A 20,858-nucleotide genomic window follows, 5' to 3' on the forward strand; every position below is an offset into this window, starting at 1 on the left:
TCGTTAAATTGGATTAATATCACGAAAAATCACAAAATGGTACACCTATGACAGACGGAAGGTAAAACTCCAAACTGATACACTCGTCAACTGGTAATTGACATATCATCCAACTCAAAAATTTGACAGTAAAATTTAACAGAAACTAATAGAGAGTGAAATTATCGCAGGTGTACCAATTCAGGGGTTTTTTGTAATCAAAAAATTAATTTTTGGTAAATTTGTCATTAGTATATCGGTTTGGAGTCTTTCGTCGTATTAACCCTAGAAATTTTGCAAGTGGATGTTTCTACCTAATATTAGTTAGCGAGTACGGCTCACTTGTGAAAACCTCTTACAGTCGAATAAATCACTTGTAATTTATAAATTCTATAGATCAGTTTATGTAAAATTAATATTGTTAAAAAGAGTTGAGGCAGTACTCAATTGAGAAAAAGAGAAGTTCGGGTACCATACAGCATAACGAGCGGAATGGTTTGAGCACTTGCAATATGAAGACACTTCGTTAAGGCCAACTTAACCAAAAACCGCCACGTGGACCGTTTTGACCTAATAAGTTTCAAGACCTTGAGCTCGTACCACTTCCGAGGCCGCTGCCTCTTAGGAATCACGACGGTGAGCACACCATCGGCGCTCATAGAAGCCGTGGCCTCGCTCACCCTCATCTTGTTGTTCCTCCGCAACTTCACCTTGACAATCTCGTCTCCTTGGCCGATCACACACAAGGTATGGCCTCGTCGGATCTCCACTCTCACCTCGTCCGCCCTCAACCATGGCTTGTCCATCTTGTACACGAAAGCCGCCACCGTCTCTTCCTCGGAGACCTGGTCGTACGACGTGGTGCCCCACACACACCGGCCTTTGTGAGGCTCGACATGACAGAATCCAAGTCTGGGAGGGAGATGACTTGTGATTTGAACTTTCTTTTTTCCTTGTGGTTTTCAACATGTTGTTTGTGCATTATTTAGTAATTTGAAAATTTGCAAAATCCTAGAGATGTCAAGGCATTTTAGAATCCACCCACTTTTCATTCGAAGTCGTATTCCCTAATTTAAGTGGCCATCAATCATTCTCGATTGGACTTTAATCACTGATTGAAACCATCAAGTTCCTAACAACCACCACCTTGCAAATATCCACGCGACACATCTTTTGACAGCCATAGTTGGAGAATAGAAGGTCTTGCCAAATTGTCAGGATATGAACAAACGATTTGAGGCCTTGAAAGCTAGTGTCCGAAGTAAACGTGCTAAATAAGTCGAATACACTGCTCAGATGAATTTGCACTCAAGCAATGTGGTAAAAGAAACAAAAGATTTATCAACCATGTTAATCAAAAAGCTGGCAGGCCAATATCAAAGGGTTGAGCACATCGATAGTTCGAGCAGTTGCGGTGATGTGACACTTCGTCAAGACCAAGAAATTCCAATGTGGAACGTTTTGAACTTATTAAATGCCAAGGCCTTAAACTCGTACCACTTCCGAGGCCCATACCTCTTGGGAATCACAACGGTGAGCACGCCGTCGGCGCTCGTGGAAGCGGTGGCCTCGCTCACCCTCATCTTATGGTTCCTCCGCAACTCCACCTTGATGGTCTCGTCTCCCTGGCCGATCACCCACATGGCATTGCCCTGCCAAATCTCCACCCTCAACTCGTCCGCATTCAGCCACGGCCTGTCCATCTTGTACAGGAACGCCGCCACCGTCTCCTCCTCGGTGACCTGGTTGAATGCCATGATGCCCCACACGCGCCGGCCTTCGCGAGGCTCAACATAATGGAATCCAAGTTTGGAAGAGAGACATCTTGTGATTTGAACCTTCTTTTATCCGTTACACTTGAAGATGGAATTGCCATTCATCGATGCAAAACACTTGACGATTTGAACTTTCTTTTCTCCCTAACACTTTGAAGATGGAATTGAGATGCATCGATGCAATGCCGACACTGCTTGCTCTTCTTATGATTGGCATATGCCGGAATCACTTCGTTGCAATCCATGGATGAAATGCCAATGGTTCGTCGTGATTCCTTTTGGGCTGAGCAACCAATGCTGTATAGAATGAACAGACACTACATATCAAAAAAAAAGTTATTGTTTCAATTATAAAGTTATTAATAATTATAGATGCGAGGCTATAACGGTGAATCCGGAGTGGACACTAAAATTTGAAAGCTTGCTTTATGTGTGTAGCGTGATCGCATCTAGGTTACGTATAAAGAGAAAGGAATAAAATTTCTATAAAATCGAGTTATTAAGGATGTGTGAATTGAGTAAATTACTCGATGAAGAGAAAGTAGGAGGTAGTTAACTTTTGATGCAAGGATAATTTCGAAAAATAAAAAGTGAGACAAATGAGTATTTTTTTCCTTAAATTATGAATAGATAGATCGTAAGAACAAAATAAACACTAAAGAGAGCTTGTATAATGTTCTGAACCTTTCTCTCGTACTTATAATTCCTCGATGAATTACCGAAATTGATTGACCTTTTCTATAAGGGATGATTCATGAATATAGACGAGTACGGAGTGTTTCTTCTTCTGAAAAATGATTCATGAATATTATATTATCTTCGAATCATGTAAATCAAATCCATCTGAATCGCTTCGTTAAGAATACAAAAAAAAAATTAATTTTATGGCACTGATTTATAGAAAAATGTAGCATATTCTTGTTGAGCACTATTCTTTCATCTTCTTGTGAGCTTATGTGCCACCACTTATCATTATGGGCTTTAAATAGACACAACATTACATTCAAACAGTCCCTTCTTTTACTACTAGAGTTCGTGACTTGGGGAAACCAAACCTTTTCATAAATCAATTTCTTTCATATTAAACCATTGTACTATTTTATATTTCATATTTTATTGCCTAATTATTTCTATTCTTTCATTTTACTGTTGCCCGTTATTATATTTTCTTTTACTTTAGATCAATACAAAGTATTCAAAGCTATCGGATTTGATTAAATTCCAAAGATGCGCGCAAACCACTCTGACTATATATATCGGATAAGGCTCGATCCAGGCAGTCGCAACCCATAAGATTCATCTGAGTGCGAGACGCTGGGATTCGAAGTGGATTGACACTTAATTACCAAATCAACTGCTTGGAGAGTTCAAACTGACGTTCTTAAATAATGTCTTAAAACACAAGTAAATGGAATAATTCAGCACATAGATCAAGATAAATTGGAAATATGAATGATGATCTTAAAAAGTTTCACTCAAACTATATCTTTCCCAATACTACCCTTCTTTTTCAAAAGGATTCGAGTGTTACCCCCCATTTTGGTGCTTCTTTCGTCCTTGCATCTACCTTTAGTGAATGTGCACTTCTCACCTAATGATAAATTTTATTTTAGAAGACAAAAGTATTTAGATTACTTAAACAACCTTAATATTAAAATGAGAGCTCGTTGACTTCATTGCAGCTTTACATGCATGAAGTGAAAGTTCAATATGAATAAAAACATTATCTTTGACATCTCCAATTTCACTCTGAAAAAGTCACTTAGGAGACATGTTACAGTGGAAGTCGACTCTGACACCCAGTGGCTCAAGTACTAACTTTTCTCACCAATAGTAACTCCAAGAAATGGCCATCTTTCCAGGTTGATGTCTACACCCCCACCCAAATTTATGATGAGCCATTAATTTGAGGACTAATTGTAGATTCAAGAGTCAATGATTGCCAGTGAAGCCAGAGCTAGAAACTTGCATAGATGTGTTTACCTTCAGCATATGAAGGTTGACTCCCTTCAAGGCATTATTCAGCTGAATCAGAATTGAATGGCGGGCTAGACTACATCACGCGTTCACTGAGATTGTTCGATAAACTACTTCAAGTTGGTTCATATGGCCAAACTTTTCTTTGGTTTGATTGTTCGGTTCAGTCTCTCTAAAAACTGCAATTAGGCCGATGATATCGACAAACTGCGCGCTTGTCTCCCTGCCAAGAGAAACGACAAAGATGGAAAAGAGAAGCACCACGACTGCTGAAAGAAATCCATGGAATTGTGTAGGTAAAGAGAGCCCATAGCAGCTGATGTGATGAACAGGTTGTGGCTGATATTTGCTTTGCAGAGACAAAATATCTCAATGTTCTGTGTCTGGCTTATCAAGGTCTCCCACAGATCTGTCTTTGTTTGTGCAACAAGATTCTGAAAAGAAAGGGAAATGTTGGCGGGCTGTTTTCGTGCTTACCGGAGATTGATGTTACGCGTTTTCTTATCAGCGGCTGGCGATTTCCGTAAGCATTGTGGAAGCCAGTCCTTGCTAACAGCTGTTTCTCAATCTCACTCTGAACTGTGGACCAAAGAAACGGTGGAGTACTGAGTTTTCATTGCCCAAAATGGGGCCATTAGTGTTTTGGAACGGAAGGAAATTAAGAAGAAATGTTGCTTTTAATTGATACTTGATCGCCTCGTGGATTTGTGACTTTCCGATGAAATGCCCGAAATGCTTCCTCTTTTAAAATGAATGAGGACATCAGCTGAATGTGAACCACCTCATTAACTCTGACTTGATAAATTGATTGTTGAGATGAACGTGTGAATTGTGTTAAAAAAATCTCACACTAGAGAGTTGATGTGGTGCGAAGTAGTTAATATAATTTAGCTATCACATAACTTATTGGTTAAGCTTTCAAGTGAAGGTGGGATCAATTAAATATGTTGACGTGCTCATACTTAAGCTTTCTTAGCGATCTCCTCAAGTTAAGATATCAAGTTCCTGTTGTGCGCTCTCAACAAATGGCATCGGAATGATAGATTTGTGGGCCCCCGGTCTATTTCAGTATTTAGTAATAGCTCAAAGAAGAAATCTCATGACCAACGTGGTTTCCGGGCAACCTTCATGACTCGGTCCGATGGAAGAGACTAGTGATGAAGGTGCCCACTATGGTACAATTACGCAATTCTGATGACAGCTTTCCTAGTTTGGTCAGGAATGAAGGTGGGTATTGTTGTTGTTGCGAATCTCACACACAACAAAGTGGGGATTCAAGCTGAGATATGTTGATGTAGAAGGAAACCTGAACTAAAGGGATCGGACCTAACATAGAAATCACACGTAGGGGGGAGATTGTTGAGATGCATATGTGAGTTGTCTTAGAAAAGTTTTACATCGGAGAATTAGTGAAGTGCGGAGTAGTTAATATATTATTTTTTACTCAGAACTCGTGGACTTAAACTTTAGAGCGAAGGTCAGTCAACTAGATATGTTGATGGGCTCGAACTCGAGCTCCCTCTTGGCCATATCCCCATATGAAGATATCATACTTTTGTGACTTAGAATTGATTGAGATACCGATGAAAGGATCCTACGAGTAGAGGATCTTTTGCCGCTTCTTTGTGCGCGCGTGTATAAGTAAGTGTGCGTGTGTATACTCACAAAAAGCAAAAGGTCAAGTCAAATTTTTATTGGTTTTAAGTAGGGGAAAATTTCATTTTGGTACCCAAAGTGGGGCCTTTTTCTCAATTTGGTACCCAAAGTGAACATAGTCTCAAATTGGTACCCAAAGTGCCCATTCAGTCTCAATTTGTTACCTGAGTTCGCCGGCCGGTCAAATGCTCACCGGCCGGCAAGAAATTTACTGTTCCGGCTACCGGAACAGTATTTTTTTTACTTTTTTTTTTTCCTTTTCCTTTTTCTTTTTTTTTTCTTTTCCTTTTCCTTTTCTTTTTTTTTTTCCTTCTTCCCTCCGCCGGCCACAGCCATGGCCTGCGGAGGTCGCCGGCGTTGGCCCTCGCCGGCATCGGGCGAGGGCCGCCCTCGCCTGGGCGGGCGAGGGCCGACCCTCTCAGGATCTGGCGAGGGCCGCCTCGCCTGGGCTGGCGAGGGTCGCCCTCGCTTGGGTCGGCCCTCGCCCGACGCAGGCGAGGGCGACCCTCGCCAGCCCAGGCGAGGGCCGCCCTCGCCCGACGCCGGCGAGGGTGACCCTCGCCAGATCCGGCGAGGGCAACCCTCGCCCTCGCCGGATCTAGTGAAGGTCGACCCTCGCCCACCCGGGCGAGGGGCCGCCCTCGCCCGACACCGGATCCGGCGAGGGCGAGGGTTGCCCTAGTCGGCGTCGGGCGAGGCGGCCCTCGCCAGGGTGGCGAAGGTCGCCCTCGCTGCGTCGGGCGAGGGCCGACCCGGGCGAGGGTGGCCCTCGCCGACGCAAGCGAGGCGACCCTCGCCCGGCCCGGGCGAGGCGGCCCTCGCCCGGACGCTGACGACCTCCGCCGGCCATGGCTATGGCCGGCGGAGGGAAGAAGGAAAAAAAAAAAAAAGGAAAAGGAAAAGAAAAAAAACAGAAAAAGAAAAAGGAAAAAAAAATAAAAAAGTAAAAAAAATACTGTTCCGGTAGCCGGAACAGTAAATTTCTTGCCGGCCGGTGAGCATTTGACCGGCCGGCGAACTCAGGTACCAAATTGAGACTGAATGGGCACTTTGGGTACCAATTTGGGACTATGTCCACTTTGGGTACCAAATTGAGAAAAAGGCTCCACTTTGGGTACCAAAATGAAATTTTCCCTTTTAAGTAGGGTTCATCAACCTCCGACGTAGATGTAAGCTTCGGAGATTCATCTCACGGATGTTTCTAAATATCAAATTTATTCATGAAACTCTACAAGTCATGATTTTTTTCTAACTGATAGTGATTGATAAATATGGCTCGCTTGTAAAAATCACTTATAGTTTGATAAATCACTTCTAATAAATAAATTCTGTAGAGCAGTATTTATAAACTTGACATTGTTAAAAAAAAAGAGTCAGCGTGCAAAGTTATTATAAACTCCCCTCGTCGGTCCCTATTCACCTTCTTTCCCTCGTCTCCGACCATCGCTTGCGGCTCAACCTCTCTTCTATGGCGCACCCCTATTTGTGAGTAGGTCAACTAAAACTCCACACCTGAGCTCTCACTTGGAAGTGGCAACGGGGGAACGCTTTTTGTGTTCCCCCTCTCGAAATGGCTGATGAGCTGCTCGATTGCCCGGTCGATCTGTCATTCTCTAGCGAAATGCCCGGAATCCTTCCCCTCTTTTAAAATGAATGAGGACGTCGGCTGAATGTGGACGACCTCATTGACTCTGACCCGATGACCGGGCTCAGTTTGACAAGTCATTGTGGGCCAAAAGTGGCCATTAAGCTTATTGAAAAGGGGGAGAGCACGCGCAAATAGAAAGGAAAGGAAGAAAGAAAGGGAAAGAAAGAGATTTGCGCGTACACGTCACGAAGACCTTGCCGTGCAAATACTATCACCAGAGTCAGAAATCCAATGCACAACTTGCTTCATCATCACGATTGCAAAGTCCAAAATACTTTCCTTAGTCACTCGTATCTACAGCACTGACCGATTAGAAAGTGCTTAAAAATTAGTACTGAACCTTACCAATAATGTCACTTCTTGCGATATAGAACTAAAAAGCTTGCCTGCAAGATAAATCACCGAGGAACTCCAAACAAAACAAAAGCCACAAAACAAAGTCTGTGTGCATCAGAATTCTGGAGAACTGGTTTCTCTGGCAAGAAGCATGACTATGATCTAGAGATGGATCAAGGCACACATGATAGTCCCCATCCCAATGCGCAGAGTTTCGAGAGGAGATTAGAAGGCCTCGCGCTCGACCCAAACAATGATGATTTGAACCTTCTTTTTTTTTACCTTTCATATGTATCTATTATTTCATATTAAGCTATTGTATTATTCTTTATTTCATATTTTATTGATTTATTTTTTCTTTATAATTTCTAATACATTTCCTTTTGCTTTAGATCAATATAAAGTATTCGGAACTTTCAATTTGATTAAATTTCATAGATACACGCATGCAAACAACTCTGACCACGTGCATCGGATAAGGTTCTTTCCATAGGGTGGCAGTCGTAACCCATAAGGTTAATCTGAGTGGGAAACTCTGCGATTTGCAGTAGATTCACTTCATCCAAATCAAATATTTAATCACTTAGCCAACTACTTGGAGAGTTCACGCCTTCATTTTTAAACAATAATAGCAATAATATTAATAAAAATCACAAATCAATGGAGTCTTCAGGACATAGGTCAAGATAGGTTGGAAATAGGAATGTTGATCTAAAATACTTGGTGGGAAAATGAAGAGAGATGCGTACAAGCTAGAGAATGATCAACGGCTTAATCATAGGGTTTTCAAAGTAGATATTTTGTTAAGTAATCAGTATGTAATAAGGAAACTAGTGTACGTTCGAAATACATATAAGTTAGAAAAATATTGTGAACTCACCAAAACATTCCGTGAATATTACTAAACGCCAAGAAAATCACAACTTAGTAGATTTAAAACTTAAAAATCATCAAATATGCAACTCCGAGCATATCAAATATCGTCCATCTCACCCTCCGCAACTCACAAAATTAACGACCTACATGCCATCCGGGACTCCAAAATAAATAATTCTTAACTTTATACCTTATATATATTACAATCGATCATACAAAATTTCGGACGTCACGGTCCTGCCTTTGACCATTATCTCTAAACCCGTCTTTTCTTGACCCCCACGTCAGGAGGGTCGCGACAATATATAGTAGAGAAGATGAAGAAAGTTTTGTTTTGGTCAAAGGAGATGAAGAAAGATGACGAGCCGAGACTTGTTCTTCGTGGAAATGGCGAAGAAACTCCACGGTGGCGTGCATAGAAAATGGCTAGCGGCAGGAAGTGGGTGGAGATTTCTCTGCTTCTTTGATGCATGGTGGGGTCCTTACTTACAGTTTGGGTCGTCGTCCATGAAATTTCAAGGAACTTTGCATGGTTTCTTGACGTGAAGATTGGTTGTTTTCTTGACAGAGGGTTCAGAAAGAGACAACGTCGACCAAAGATTTGTGGAAAAAGAAAGTGATCTTGCTCGTCCTTGTTCGTCGGACATGTCTCTGAACCCTCCTCGGATGGAGTTGGATTTGTTTGATCAGCTGTTCCTGAAAATGCGATATATCTAATATGAAGTGAAATTTTTTTCAAAAACTTGAAACAGTGAATGAAACTAAAAAAGCAAGATAAAATCGCTAGCGAAAATGGAGGCCAGGCCAATTATCAAGTGGTGATTTTTATTACAGCATCGTTGATTTAATGATCGGGTGAAACTGATTTTGTTGGAATGAATTTAATTGGAAATCGGAACGCGGACCGTCTTGAACCTAATAAGTCCCAAGTCCTTGTACTTGTACCACTTCCGAGGCTGGTCCCACTTGGTAACCACGTCGGTGAGCACGCCATCGTGGCTCATAGAGGCCGTCACGGCGCTCACCTTCACCCTGTCACTCCTTCGTAACTTCACTTTAACCGCCTCGTCCCCCTGGCCGAGCACCCACAAGGCCCGGCCCCACCGGATCTCCACTGCCACCTCCTCCTGGGTCAGCCGCGGCTGGTCCATCTTGTACACGTAGGTCGACTCCGTCTCCTCCTCGGAGACTTGGTCATAAGTGGTCGTACCCCACATGCGCCGGGCCGCCTCGAATCTGAGAGGGGCGACAAAGTTGAAGGCCGTCTTGATAAACTTCCTTATCCTGATAAGCTTCCTCATCGTCGGATTGCTTGGAATGCTTGACAAGCTTACCAATCATGAAGTTCACGACGATAATGCAGTTGACCCACAAGACCCATCGATAAAATGCCTGATAAGTTCATCCATCATGAATTTCCGATGGGCAAAGTTAAGTGATGTATATGACATGTGGTGTCGATCGATCAACTCGAAGTACGCACAAAAGTTAAAGATCGAGTCCAAAAGGATCCATCGATCGAGGGTGGAATGCATAACAAAGTGGCCCATTTCAGAAAGAGTAAAAAAAGAGAACAATCATAGGCAATGAAGAAGACATCGCTACGACCAAAAAATAAAAGAAGGCATCCCAAAAGTTACAACAACACATCGAATTTTGATTATGATGACGGGAAAATCATTCATAATAGATCGATTGGAATAGATTATCTAGTTAGATTAGGTTTCTTGAATCTAATATTCATTTTTGTTTATAAAAGCATTCCACTCGTATTCTATAAGTTTCATACAATTTCTTTGTGGTTTTCAATTTGTAGTTTGCGCATTATTTAGTAATTCGATTGTTGCAAAATCCGAGAGATTTCAGGGCATATTAGAATCTACCCACTTTATATTCGAACTCTTATTTACTAATTTAATTGGTTATCCATCATTCTCGATTGGACTTTAATCACTAATTGAAACCGTTGAGTTCCCAACAATCATCGCCTTGCAAATATCCGCGTAACCCGTCTTTTGACGACCATAGTTGGAGAATAGAATGTCATGCCAAATTGCCAGGATATAGAACAAAGATTTGAGGCCTTGAATGCTAGTTTCAGCACTAAAAGTGCTAAACAAGTTGAACACACTGCTCAGATGGATCTACACTCAAGCAATGTGGTAAAAGAAACAAAAGATCAAATTATTAACCATGTTGATCAACAAGCTGGGGGGCTAAGAACAAGGGTTCATCACATCGACAGTTCGAGCACTTGCAGTGTTATGACACTTCTTTAAGACCAAGAAATCTCAACGCGGACTGTTTTGAACTTATTAAATGCCAAGTCCTTATACTCGTACCACTTCCGAGGCCGGAACCTCTTGGGAATCACGACGGTGAGCACCCCGTCGGCGCTCATAGAAGCCGTGGCCTGGCTCAACCTCATCTTATGGTTCTTCTGCAGCTTCACCTTGATGGTCTTGTCTCCCTCGCCGATCACCCACAAGGCATTGCCCCACCGGATGTCCACCCTCAACTCGTTCGCCTGCAGCCACGGCTTGTCCATCTTGTACACGAACGCCACCACCGTCTCCTCCTCGGTGACCTGATCGAACGCCGTGTTTCCCAACATGGGCCTCTCGATGGCGAGGAGAGGGGCGACGAAAAAGAAGGCCGCGCCCTTGACTTTGTTCTGGGCTTTGTCGATTTTTTTCCGGGTCGTAACGATTTTTTTCCAGATCATGCCCCGTTTGCCTGAGGGAGGAGCCGAGGACTCGATGATGACTTGAATTCTCTCTTTTCTTCCCGTAACACCGGTGTTGTGAAGCTATGATTCACCGATGCAATGCCCCCTCTTCTTATATAGATGGAAACGCCGGCATTGCTTTCATCGTGACTCTTGGATGAAATTTACTTTGACTAGTTTACTTTAGTGTTGGGATAATTGCATTGAAAGTCCTAAATACTCATCATGAAAGTGCAATTGAGTCTTAAAATTTTCAAAAAATGTAATTAAATCCTAAAATTTATCATGAAAGTGTAATTGAGTCATAAAACTTTCAAAAAGTGCAATTCACAAAAGACTTGATTGGACCAATTTGCATTTTTTTAAGTCTAAGTCATATTTTTTATATGTGGGCATTGGAAGTCCTAAAACTTATTAAGAAAGTGTAATTATGTGTTAAAATGTTTAAAAAGTGCAATCAAATCATAAAATTTATTAAGTTGGTGAAACAAGTTCTAAAATTCATTAGTATTTACCGTTTGTCAAATTGAACGAAATTAATGAAAGGATTTGATTGAATGTGAGCGACCTCATTGACAATGACCTGATGAGCAGACTTAGTTTGAATAGTCAGTGCGGGCATCTTAGTCAAATGAGTTGATCCATTCAAGTCACCATTTGCAAATCATCACTCCATAGATGACATTGATTGTCGGATATTCTCGACCACGTATTGCGTATTATTGACCTTTTCGTTTTGGCTTTGCTCCATTGAGAGAGGAGCGCAAAAGAAAAGAAAAGAAAAGATGACAAAAGGAGGAAAAGCGGGATTTAAGTACGTTCTTACCTCGAGATCTCTAAGTCGTAAAAGAGTATTCTCTCTTCAGGAAAGACAAAGATGTAGAGAAAATTGAAAACATAAGGCGTATATGTACCGGTATATTAAAATAAGGAATATATTCATGGAGCCCGCCGTCATTATATATTAAACGAACAGGCCGTGGAGGCTCCTGTGGAAGTTTCAACTCCTCTTCAGTGGTGAGATTACTAGAAACCGAACACTCATGATCCATAGGAGACCCTTGGTTACGAGGAAGGAAGAAAAGTAGCCATTCAGCTATTGAAGAGGGAGAGCACGCGCAAATAGAAAGGAAAGGAAGAAATAAAGGGGAAAAAATGAAAGGGAAAGGAAAATAGGGCTTTTGAGCGTACATGTCATCATGACCTCGTCAAGCCATATTAACACTCTTTCACAATGCCCAATAAGGATTCAAATGCTTTGTTCATTCAATCGAAGTAATTTTCTAAGTTATGGTGCCAATTAGAATTTTTGTGAAATTTGAACTGTGGTGTCCGATTTAAGAGTTGTTAAGTTGTGAAATTTTATGAAAATGGTAGATAAGGGCATTGTGGAGCCGTGAGATTTGACGAAAATCCATACGAAGTAACGGTTTAGCTAAAGTAAAATTTTAAAGTTTCATGTGCGAGCTCTGTGCCGCGGATAGTTTTGAATTTAATCAAGCCAAGTCCTTGTAGGCATACCACTTATGAGGCCAATGCCTCTTGGGAATCACGATGGTGAGCACACCGACGGCGCTCATAGAAGCCATGGCCTCGCTCACCTGCATCTAGTGGTTCCTCGCACCTCCACCTTCACGGTCTTGTCTCCTCGGCCGATCACCCACCCTCACCTTGTCCGGCCTCGGCCTCGGCCTGTCCATCTTGAACACAAAAGCCACCGCTGTCTCCTACTCGGTGACCTAATAGTCGACGTGGTGTCCAACACGCGCTAGGTGGCGAGAAGTTCGAGAGGGGCGACGAAAAAGACATTGCAACTTATAGTTCCTTCTGTATATATTCGAACATTTCAATCCGACTAACATTGATATGTTTTTTTGGTTAAGACTAAAATTGATATACCACCCCCATCCTCCCTTGTAACAGTTGTAACACCTCTCTTCCCATCTATGCATCCCCAAACTCGGCGGCACGGCAGTAGGTGGCGTCGGGAGGCAAGATCTATTTTTCAATTATTTTTCGAAATCTTAATGTTAATAGTCTTGAACCTAAATCTAATGTCCTGGTGACACTTCTAATCTGAGGCGGGTTCACTTGGGAACTCTAACAGTGATCACGCCGTTGTGGTTCACCGAAGCCGAGGCCCCGCTCACCCTCGCCTTACATTCCTTGAAAACCTCACCTCGGCCGGTCATTCACAAGGCCCATTCTCACCTGACCTCTGCCCTTGCGTCCTCCTCCGGCCACAACTTATCTACCTTGCGCATGTAGTCCATCGCCGTCTCTTCCTTGGAGACTAGGTGGTATGACATCGTCCCCAACTTGCTTCTAGATAAGGTATAGTCGAGCGTCTAGACCAAAAAAACAATTGATACCACGAAATACCTCAAACTGGTACATCTATGATAAATTTACCCCAAATTAATTTTTTGACCTTCAAAAATCCCAAACTGATACATTTATGACAAATTTACCCTCCATTAAATTGGATTAATATCACAAAAAATCACAAAATGATACACCTGTGACAAACGGAGGGTAAAACCCCAAACTGGTACACTCGTCAACTGGTAGTTGACGTATCATCCAACTTAGAAATTTGACAGTAAAATTTAACGGAAACTAACAAAGGGTAAAATTATCACAAGTACACCAATTCGGGGTTTTTCGTTATCAAAAAATTAATTTGGGGTAAATTTGTCATTCGTATACTAGTTTGGAGTCTTTCGTCGTATTAACACTAAAAATTTTGCAAGTGGATGTTTCTACCTAATATTAGTTAGTGAGTGTGGCTCACTTGTGAAAACCTCTTACAGTCGAATAAATCACTTGTAATTAATAAATTCTATAGATCAGTTTATATAAACTTAATATTGTTAAAAAGAGTTGAGGCGGTACTCAATTGAGAAAAAGAGAAGTTCGGCTACCATACGGCATAATGAGCGGAATAGTTGGAGCACTTGCAATATCAAGACACTTTGTTAAGGCCAACTTAACCAGAAACCGCCACGTGGACCGTTTTGAACCTAATAAATGTCAAGACCTTGAGCTCGTACCACTTCCGAGGCCGGTAGGGGTGTCAAGACCAAACACTATACCCAAATCGAAACACGAACCGACCCGAATCGGCCCAAAATTTTAAGGTATTTTCGGTTTGGGTTTTATTATGTTCGGGTACACAGTAATAAAATGAGTATTGTGATATGTTTCGGTTCGGTTCGGGTCATAACTCGAACTGAACCGAAACACATTACTTTACCAAAACTGACTTGAAACCCTAAGTATTAATTCGCGATACGCTCTCTCTCTCACGGAACGATTTGTCTCCTTCCACATTTAATACTTTTTTTCTTCATGGGTCTTTATCGCCTGCCTTTGTTATGGAAAATTTCTATTCACTGAATTTGGCAAGGAATTTGGTACGCTTGGATTTCCACCTGTTTCACTGAATCTAGCAAGTCTCCAACATGGTCAACAGTTCCATAGCTAGATTACAAAGCGCGGTTTGAATTTTGACCCATTTGTCGATAATGCTCTTGTGGAAACATAAGCTAAATGCGGAAGTTGCAAGATGCATCTTGTACTAATGTCTTGGTTCACTGGATGCAAATTAATCCTTGTCATTGAAGTTGCAAGATGCGTCCAAACATCTATAAGGAGACTTGAGTCATGAGGAATTGATGTGATTCTATGACTTCTAATATTTTGTTTGAGACCCGACCCGACCCGATCCGACCCGGCCCGGCCTGATTGTGTGGCTATATCGTGTTCGGCTCTTGTCTCGGGTCGGGCCAATCACACATGTTCAATATATTGGGTAGGATCGGGTATTATGAAAACCCGACCTGACCCAACCCATTGACACCCCTAGCGGCCGGTGCCTCTTAGGAATCACGACGGTGAGCACACCATCGGCGCTCATAGAAGTCGTGGCCTCACTCACCCTCATCTTGTTGTTCCTCCGCAACTTCACCTTGACGGTCTCGTCTCCTTGGCCAATCACCCACAAGGTATGGCCCCGCCGGATCTCCACTCTCACCTCGTCCGCCGTCAGCCACAGCTTGTCCATCTTGTACACGAAAGCCACCGCCGTCTCTTCCTCGGAGACCTGGTCGTACGACGTGGTGCCCCACCCGCGCTGGCCTTTGCAAGGGTCGACATAACGGAATCCAAATGTTGCAGTAAGGGAATGACTAGTGATTTGAACTTTCTTTTTTCCGTCACCCTTGAAGATGGAATTGTCATCCATCAATGCAAAACGCTTGCTGATTTGAACTTTCTTTTCTCCGCAACACTTAGAAGATGGAATTGTGATTCATCGATGCAATGCCGACACTGCTTGCTCTTCTTATAATTGGCATATGCCGGAATCACTTCGTTGCGATCCATGGATGAAATGCCAAAGGTTCGTCGTGATTCCTTTTGGGCTGAGCAACCAATGCTGTATAGAATGAACAGACACTACATATCAAAAAAAAAAAAAGTCATCGTTTCAATTATAAGGTTATTAATAATTATAGATGTGAGGCTATAACGGTGAATCCGTACTGATTGTAGATTCAAGAGTCAATGATTGCCAGTGAAGCCAGAGCTAGAAACTTGCATAGATGTGTTTACCTTCAGCATATGAGGGTTCACTCCCTTCAAGGCATTATTCAGCTGAATCAGAATTGAATGGCAGGATAGACGACATCACATGTTCACTAAGATTGTTCAATGAACTACTTCAAGTTGGTTCACGTGCCAAACTTTTCTTCGGTTTGATTGTTCAATTCAGTCTCTCTAAAAACTGCAATTAGGCCGATGATATCAACAAACTGCATGCTTGCTTCCCCGGGAAGAGAAACGACAAAGATGGAAAAGAGAAGCACCGCGATTGCAGAAAGAACTCCACGGAATCGTGTAGCTAAAAAGGGCCCATAGCAGCTGATGTGATGAACAGGTTGTGGCTGATATTTGCTTTGCAGAGACAAAATATCTCAATGTTCTGTGTCTGGCTTATCAAGGTCTCTCACTGATCTGTCTTTGTTTGGGTAACTAGATTCTGAAAAAAAAGGGAAATGTTGGCGGGCTGTTTTCATGCTTACTGGGAATTGATGTTATGCGTTTTCTTATCAGTGAATGGCGATTTCCGTAAGCATTGTGGAAACCATTCCTTGCTAGTAGCTGTTTCTGAATCTTACTCTGAACTGTGTACCAAAGAAACGGTGAAGTACTGAGTTTTCATTGCCCAAAATGGGGCCATTAGTGTTTTGGAATGGAAAGAAAGAAGAAATGCTGCTTCTCATTGATACTCATCAATCTTCAGAATGTACAAAAAGTTGGATATTCTCTTTGCCCCCACCTCCATCCCCAACGTTCCTTGTAACACCTCCCTTCCCATCAGGGCAACGCCAAACTCGGCGGCCATAGGTGGCATCGGCGAGGAGGATCTATTCTTCAATAATTTTTGGAAATCTTAATGCAAATGGTCTTGAACCTGAATCCAATGTCCTCGTACCACTTTCGAGGCGGGTCCCGCTTGGGTACTCTGATGGTGGTCATGCCGTCACGGTTCGCTGAAAGCCTGTTGAGCGTCAGAGGCGCAGTAATAATATTGATTTGATGAAAGGAATTTTTGAAGGTGAAACAATCGCAATTCGCGTCTTTCTATTGCATGTCTCGATTACAAGAGAAATAGACTATATATAGACCATAGTTTGATTCGAAATAGGAAACCTCTTTCTAGGAAACCTATTCTAATTAGGAAATCTAATTGACTTAGGAAACTTTCCTAAAATATAACTAGAAACAATATCTCACAATATCTATCAAAATATGGAAATACAAACAGACTCAAAAAAGAAACGAGTACTAACAAATTTGGTTTAATTTCTAACACTCCCCCCTAAACCAAATTCTCTTCCATCGATCATTCCAAGCAGACTCTTGAACTTTCGAAAAGCATCGATCTTGAGAGGTTTAGTAAAAATATGTGCTACTTGATCTCCGGTCTTCACATGCAATACTTCAACTTCATTCTCTTTAACCTGTTCTCGGATGAAGTGATATCGAACATCGATATGTTTACTTCGTTTATGAAAAATTGGATTTTTCGCCAAAGCAATAGCAGAAACATTATCAACAAAAATCTCTGTTGCTTTCTTCTGCTCCATAAGAATACCTTTGAGTAGTCTTCTCAACCATATTGCATGACAAACGCATGAAGATGCAGCTACATATTCAGCTTCACATGTCGACAGAGTAACACTTGATTGCTTCTTTGATGACCACGTGAAAGCAGTGTCGCACAAGAAAAATACAAATCCCGTGGTGCTTTTTCGATCGTCGATATCTCCACCATAATCACTTTCCGAATAAGCTCTAAGTTTGAAAGATTCAGAGCAATAATAGTGTAAACCATGAGAAATAGTACCTTTGATGTACCGAAGTATTCTCTTTGCAGCTTTAAGATGAGATGATTTCGGCTTCTCCATGTATCGACTAACAATTCCAACACTATACATAATATCCGGTCTCGTGCATGTCAAGTATCTCAAACTTCCAATCAAGCTTCTATAATATGTCGAATCAACATCGGCACCATCATCAAACTTCGAAAGCTTGGTTCCACACTCCATTGGTGTATAGACCGGCATACAGTTCTTCATGTTGAATTTTTCAAGGATATTTTCTGCATATCCTTTTTGGGAAATAAAAATCCCATCGGCACTTTGCTTCACTTTGATACCAAGGAAATAATTCATGAGACCATTATCAGTCATCTCAAATTCTTTCACCATCGATGCCTTAAAAGCATCAATCATCGCCGAATTATTTCCTGTAAAAACAAGATCATCAACATATAAACAGGCGAGTAGAATATCACATTTTTCTTGCTTCAAATAGAGTGCATGCTCGTATGGACATTGAGAGAATCCATTCGCCTTGAAATATGCATCAATTCTGGAATTTCATGCTCTCGGTGCTTGTTTAAGCCCATATAGAGCTTTCTTTATTCCAGCAGTTAGAAGCATAATGGCCAAGTTTATTGCAATGATAACATCGGATTTTAGATTTATCATACCATTGGCTTGTCGAGTTCTTTTCTCTTCCACGAACACCTCTTTGGTACTGGTATCCTCCATCACTTCGAGCAGGATCTCCTCTGCTTCGTCCGCGACCTCTTCCTCGAAAGTGACCTCGGCCACGACCTCGATCACGATCTTGATTTGTCCCGCGATTTTGTACGGGATCTCTTCTTTGCTCCTTTTCATCTCGTATGGTCAACTGCGTTTGGAGAACTTCCTCCACCGGTTCAATCTTTTTTTTTCTAAACCTTTCTTCATGGGCTTGTAATGAACCCATAAGTTCATCGACCGTCATGGCATCCAAGTCTTTGCATTCTTCGATTGCAACCGCAATATAATCATACTTCTTGTCTAAGGACCGAAGTATTTTCTCAACAACACGAACATCGGAAACTTCTTCTCCGTTTCTTTTCATCTGATTAACAATTGCTAAAATTCTCGTGAAATAATCAGCAATCGATTCAGATTCTTTCATACGAATTACCTCGAATTCGCCTCTCAAGGTTTGAAGGCGAATCTTCTGAACTTTCTGAACTCCTTGATGTGTGTTTTGAAGAATCTCCCATGCCTCTTTAGCGGTAGTGGCGTTCGAAACTTTTTCGAACATGGAATCATCTAACGCTTGATAGATGATCGACAGAGCATATTGATCTTTCGTTCGAGCCTTCTCCAAGGCATTCCTCTGATTCTGGTTCAACGTGGCTTCATCCTCTGGCTCATCATAGCCAGTGTTAACAAATTCCCACACACCGTAGGCACCGAGTAGAGCTTTCATTCTAACAGCCCAGTTACCATAATTTTCTTTGGTAAGACGAGGGTATTGAAGAGGAAGCTGATTGTTCGTTGAGGCCATGATCACGAACCGTAAGCTCTGATACCAATTTGTTGAGCGTCAGAGGCGCGGCAACAATATTGATTTGATGAAAGGAATTTTTGAAAGTAAAACAATCGCAATTCGCGTCTTTCTATTGCATGTCTCGATTACAAGAGAAATAGACTATATATAGACCATAGTTTGATTCGAAATAGGAAACCTCTTTTTAGGAAACCTATTCTAATTAGGAAATCTAATTGACTTAGGAAACTTTCCTAAAATATAACTAGAAACAATATCTCACAATATCTATCAAAATATGGAAATACAAACAGACTCAAAAAAGAAACGAGTACTAACAAATTTGGTTTAATTTCTAACAAAGCCGTGGCCCCGCTCACCCTCGCCTTATGATTCCTCGGCAACCTCACCTTGGCCGTAAGAGCATCCCTCCGGCCAATCACTCGCAAGGCCCATCCCCACCTGATCTCCACCCTCACCTCCTCCTCCTCCGGCAGCGTGTCCACCTTGTACGAGTAGTCCATCAACGTCTCTTCTTCACAGACTAGGCGGTATGGCATAGTCCCCAACTCGTTCCAGGTTAAGGCATTGTCGAGCGGGGAGGAGTAATGGAATGCCAACGACGTGGACTTCCGCTTCACGGGATACACATCGTCGGGAATTGGCAGCGGGGAACTCATCTTTTTCTCTCTCAGAATGGCCGATGAGCTACTCGAATCGCCTTGTGGATTTGTGATCCTCCGACGAAATGCCCGAAATGCTTCCCTCTTTCAAAACGAACAAGGACGTCAGCCGAAACGGAAGGCCTCTTCTTTGAAGTTCTTCCTGGGCTTGTCCTGTGGGTCTGAGGAAGTAAGACAGAAAGGCGCGATGATCTGAATTTTACTTTTCCACCCGCAACACTGGTGTTATGAAATTGTGATTCACCGATGCAGTGCCGGCATTGCTTGCTCTTATTTATAAAGATCGAAATGGCGGCATTTCTTCGTCGTGACCCCATGCATGAAAAGCCAAAGCCTTGTGACGATTGAAATGCCGGAATTGCTCGTCGTGATTCCTCCTGCGCTGACCAAACACTGCCGTCTTTGGAGGAAAAGGTGGTGGAAGAAGTGGGGACGGACCTTGCCAGTGGTCGGCCGGCCGGTCGAGGTGAAGTCGCCGCCGCTTTTGGGCCCGAGGGGACAATCAAATGGTCGGGAATGTAATGGTATATTCGGAGTGGATACCAAATTTGAAAGCTTGCTTTATGTATAGTATGTCGAGGCATTCGCTACGTATTTGCGTGATGGCGGTGCGGAACAAAAAGCTAAAGCTAAAGGTTTTTTTTAGAGTATTAAGCCTTTTATTAAAGATGTGTGAAATGTAGCATACTCCTGTCATATTTCTTGCGGGCTTTTCAGCCTACAATGTGCCACCGCTTGTTCTTATGGGCTTTTGAATTGACAGAATGTTACATTCGAACGCTCCTCTTTTGAGTACAAAGTCCATGGCTTGAGAAAACCAAACTTCATATGTATCAATCTTTTTCATTATCTTAATATTCTTTATTTCATATTTCATTGCTTTAATTTTTTTTAATTATATTTACTTTTAATTTAGATCAATATATAAAGTATTCGGTACTTTCCATTTGATGAAATTTCATAGATACACGCAAACTACACCGATCACGTGCATCGGATAAGACTCCATCCACAGGATAATAGTCGCAACCAATAATGTTAATCTCAGTTAGATTTACTTAATCCAAATCAAACATTTAATCACTTAGCCAACTCCTTGAAGAGTTCAAACCAACATTTTCATATAACAACAACAATAATAACAAGCGCACAAATCAATGGAATAATTCAGCAAATAGATCGAGATAAATTGGAAATAGGAATGTTGATCTAAAATAAGCTTCACTCATCGTGTATCTTTCACAATACTACCCCTCTTTCTCGAAAGGATTCGAGTGCCATTCCTCTTTTTGGTGCTT

At 41.9% G+C, this 20,858-nt stretch overlaps 2 protein-coding genes across 2 annotated transcripts; both read right to left on the reverse strand.

The window, feature by feature from the left end:
- Positions 1-1,409: 1,409 nt before the first annotated feature.
- On the reverse strand, positions 1,410-9,548 carry LOC115665593 (uncharacterized). Its single transcript, XM_056319064.1, has 2 exons — positions 9,153-9,548; positions 1,410-1,817 (listed from the first exon to the last, which is right to left on the reverse strand). Exons 1-2 carry the CDS (start codon positions 9,546-9,548, stop codon positions 1,410-1,412), a joined length of 804 nt encoding a protein of 267 aa, XP_056175039.1.
- An 801-nt stretch (positions 9,549-10,349) lies between these two features.
- Positions 10,350-10,972, reverse strand: LOC130140222 (uncharacterized). The gene has a single exon (XM_056319065.1). The coding sequence runs from the start codon at positions 10,970-10,972 to the stop codon at positions 10,523-10,525; it is 450 nt and encodes a 149-aa protein (XP_056175040.1). The 3' UTR covers positions 10,350-10,522.
- Positions 10,973-20,858: the final 9,886 nt, after the last annotated feature.

This window comes from Syzygium oleosum, unplaced genomic scaffold, assembly GCF_021117445.2.
Source record: "Syzygium oleosum isolate NSW1041296 unplaced genomic scaffold, Sole_v2.1 Sole_v2.17, whole genome shotgun sequence".
Classification (NCBI taxonomy): Eukaryota; Viridiplantae; Streptophyta; class Magnoliopsida; order Myrtales; family Myrtaceae; genus Syzygium; species Syzygium oleosum.

What these genes read in the sequence shown, in the direction of transcription:
- LOC130140222 (XM_056319065.1), bottom strand. Translation starts at nt 10,972, where the DNA reads ATGATCTGGAAAAAAATCGTTACGACCCGGAAAAAAATCGACAAAGCC.
- LOC115665593 (XM_056319064.1), bottom strand. Translation starts at nt 9,548, where the DNA reads ATGAGGAAGCTTATCAGGATAAGGAAGTTTATCAAGACGGCCTTCAAC. An exon ending in GACTTATTAGGTTCAAGACG is followed by an intron (nt 1,818 to 9,152) that starts GTCCGCGTTCCG and finishes GGATAAAAGAAG; the next exon opens with GTTCAAATCACAAGATGTCT.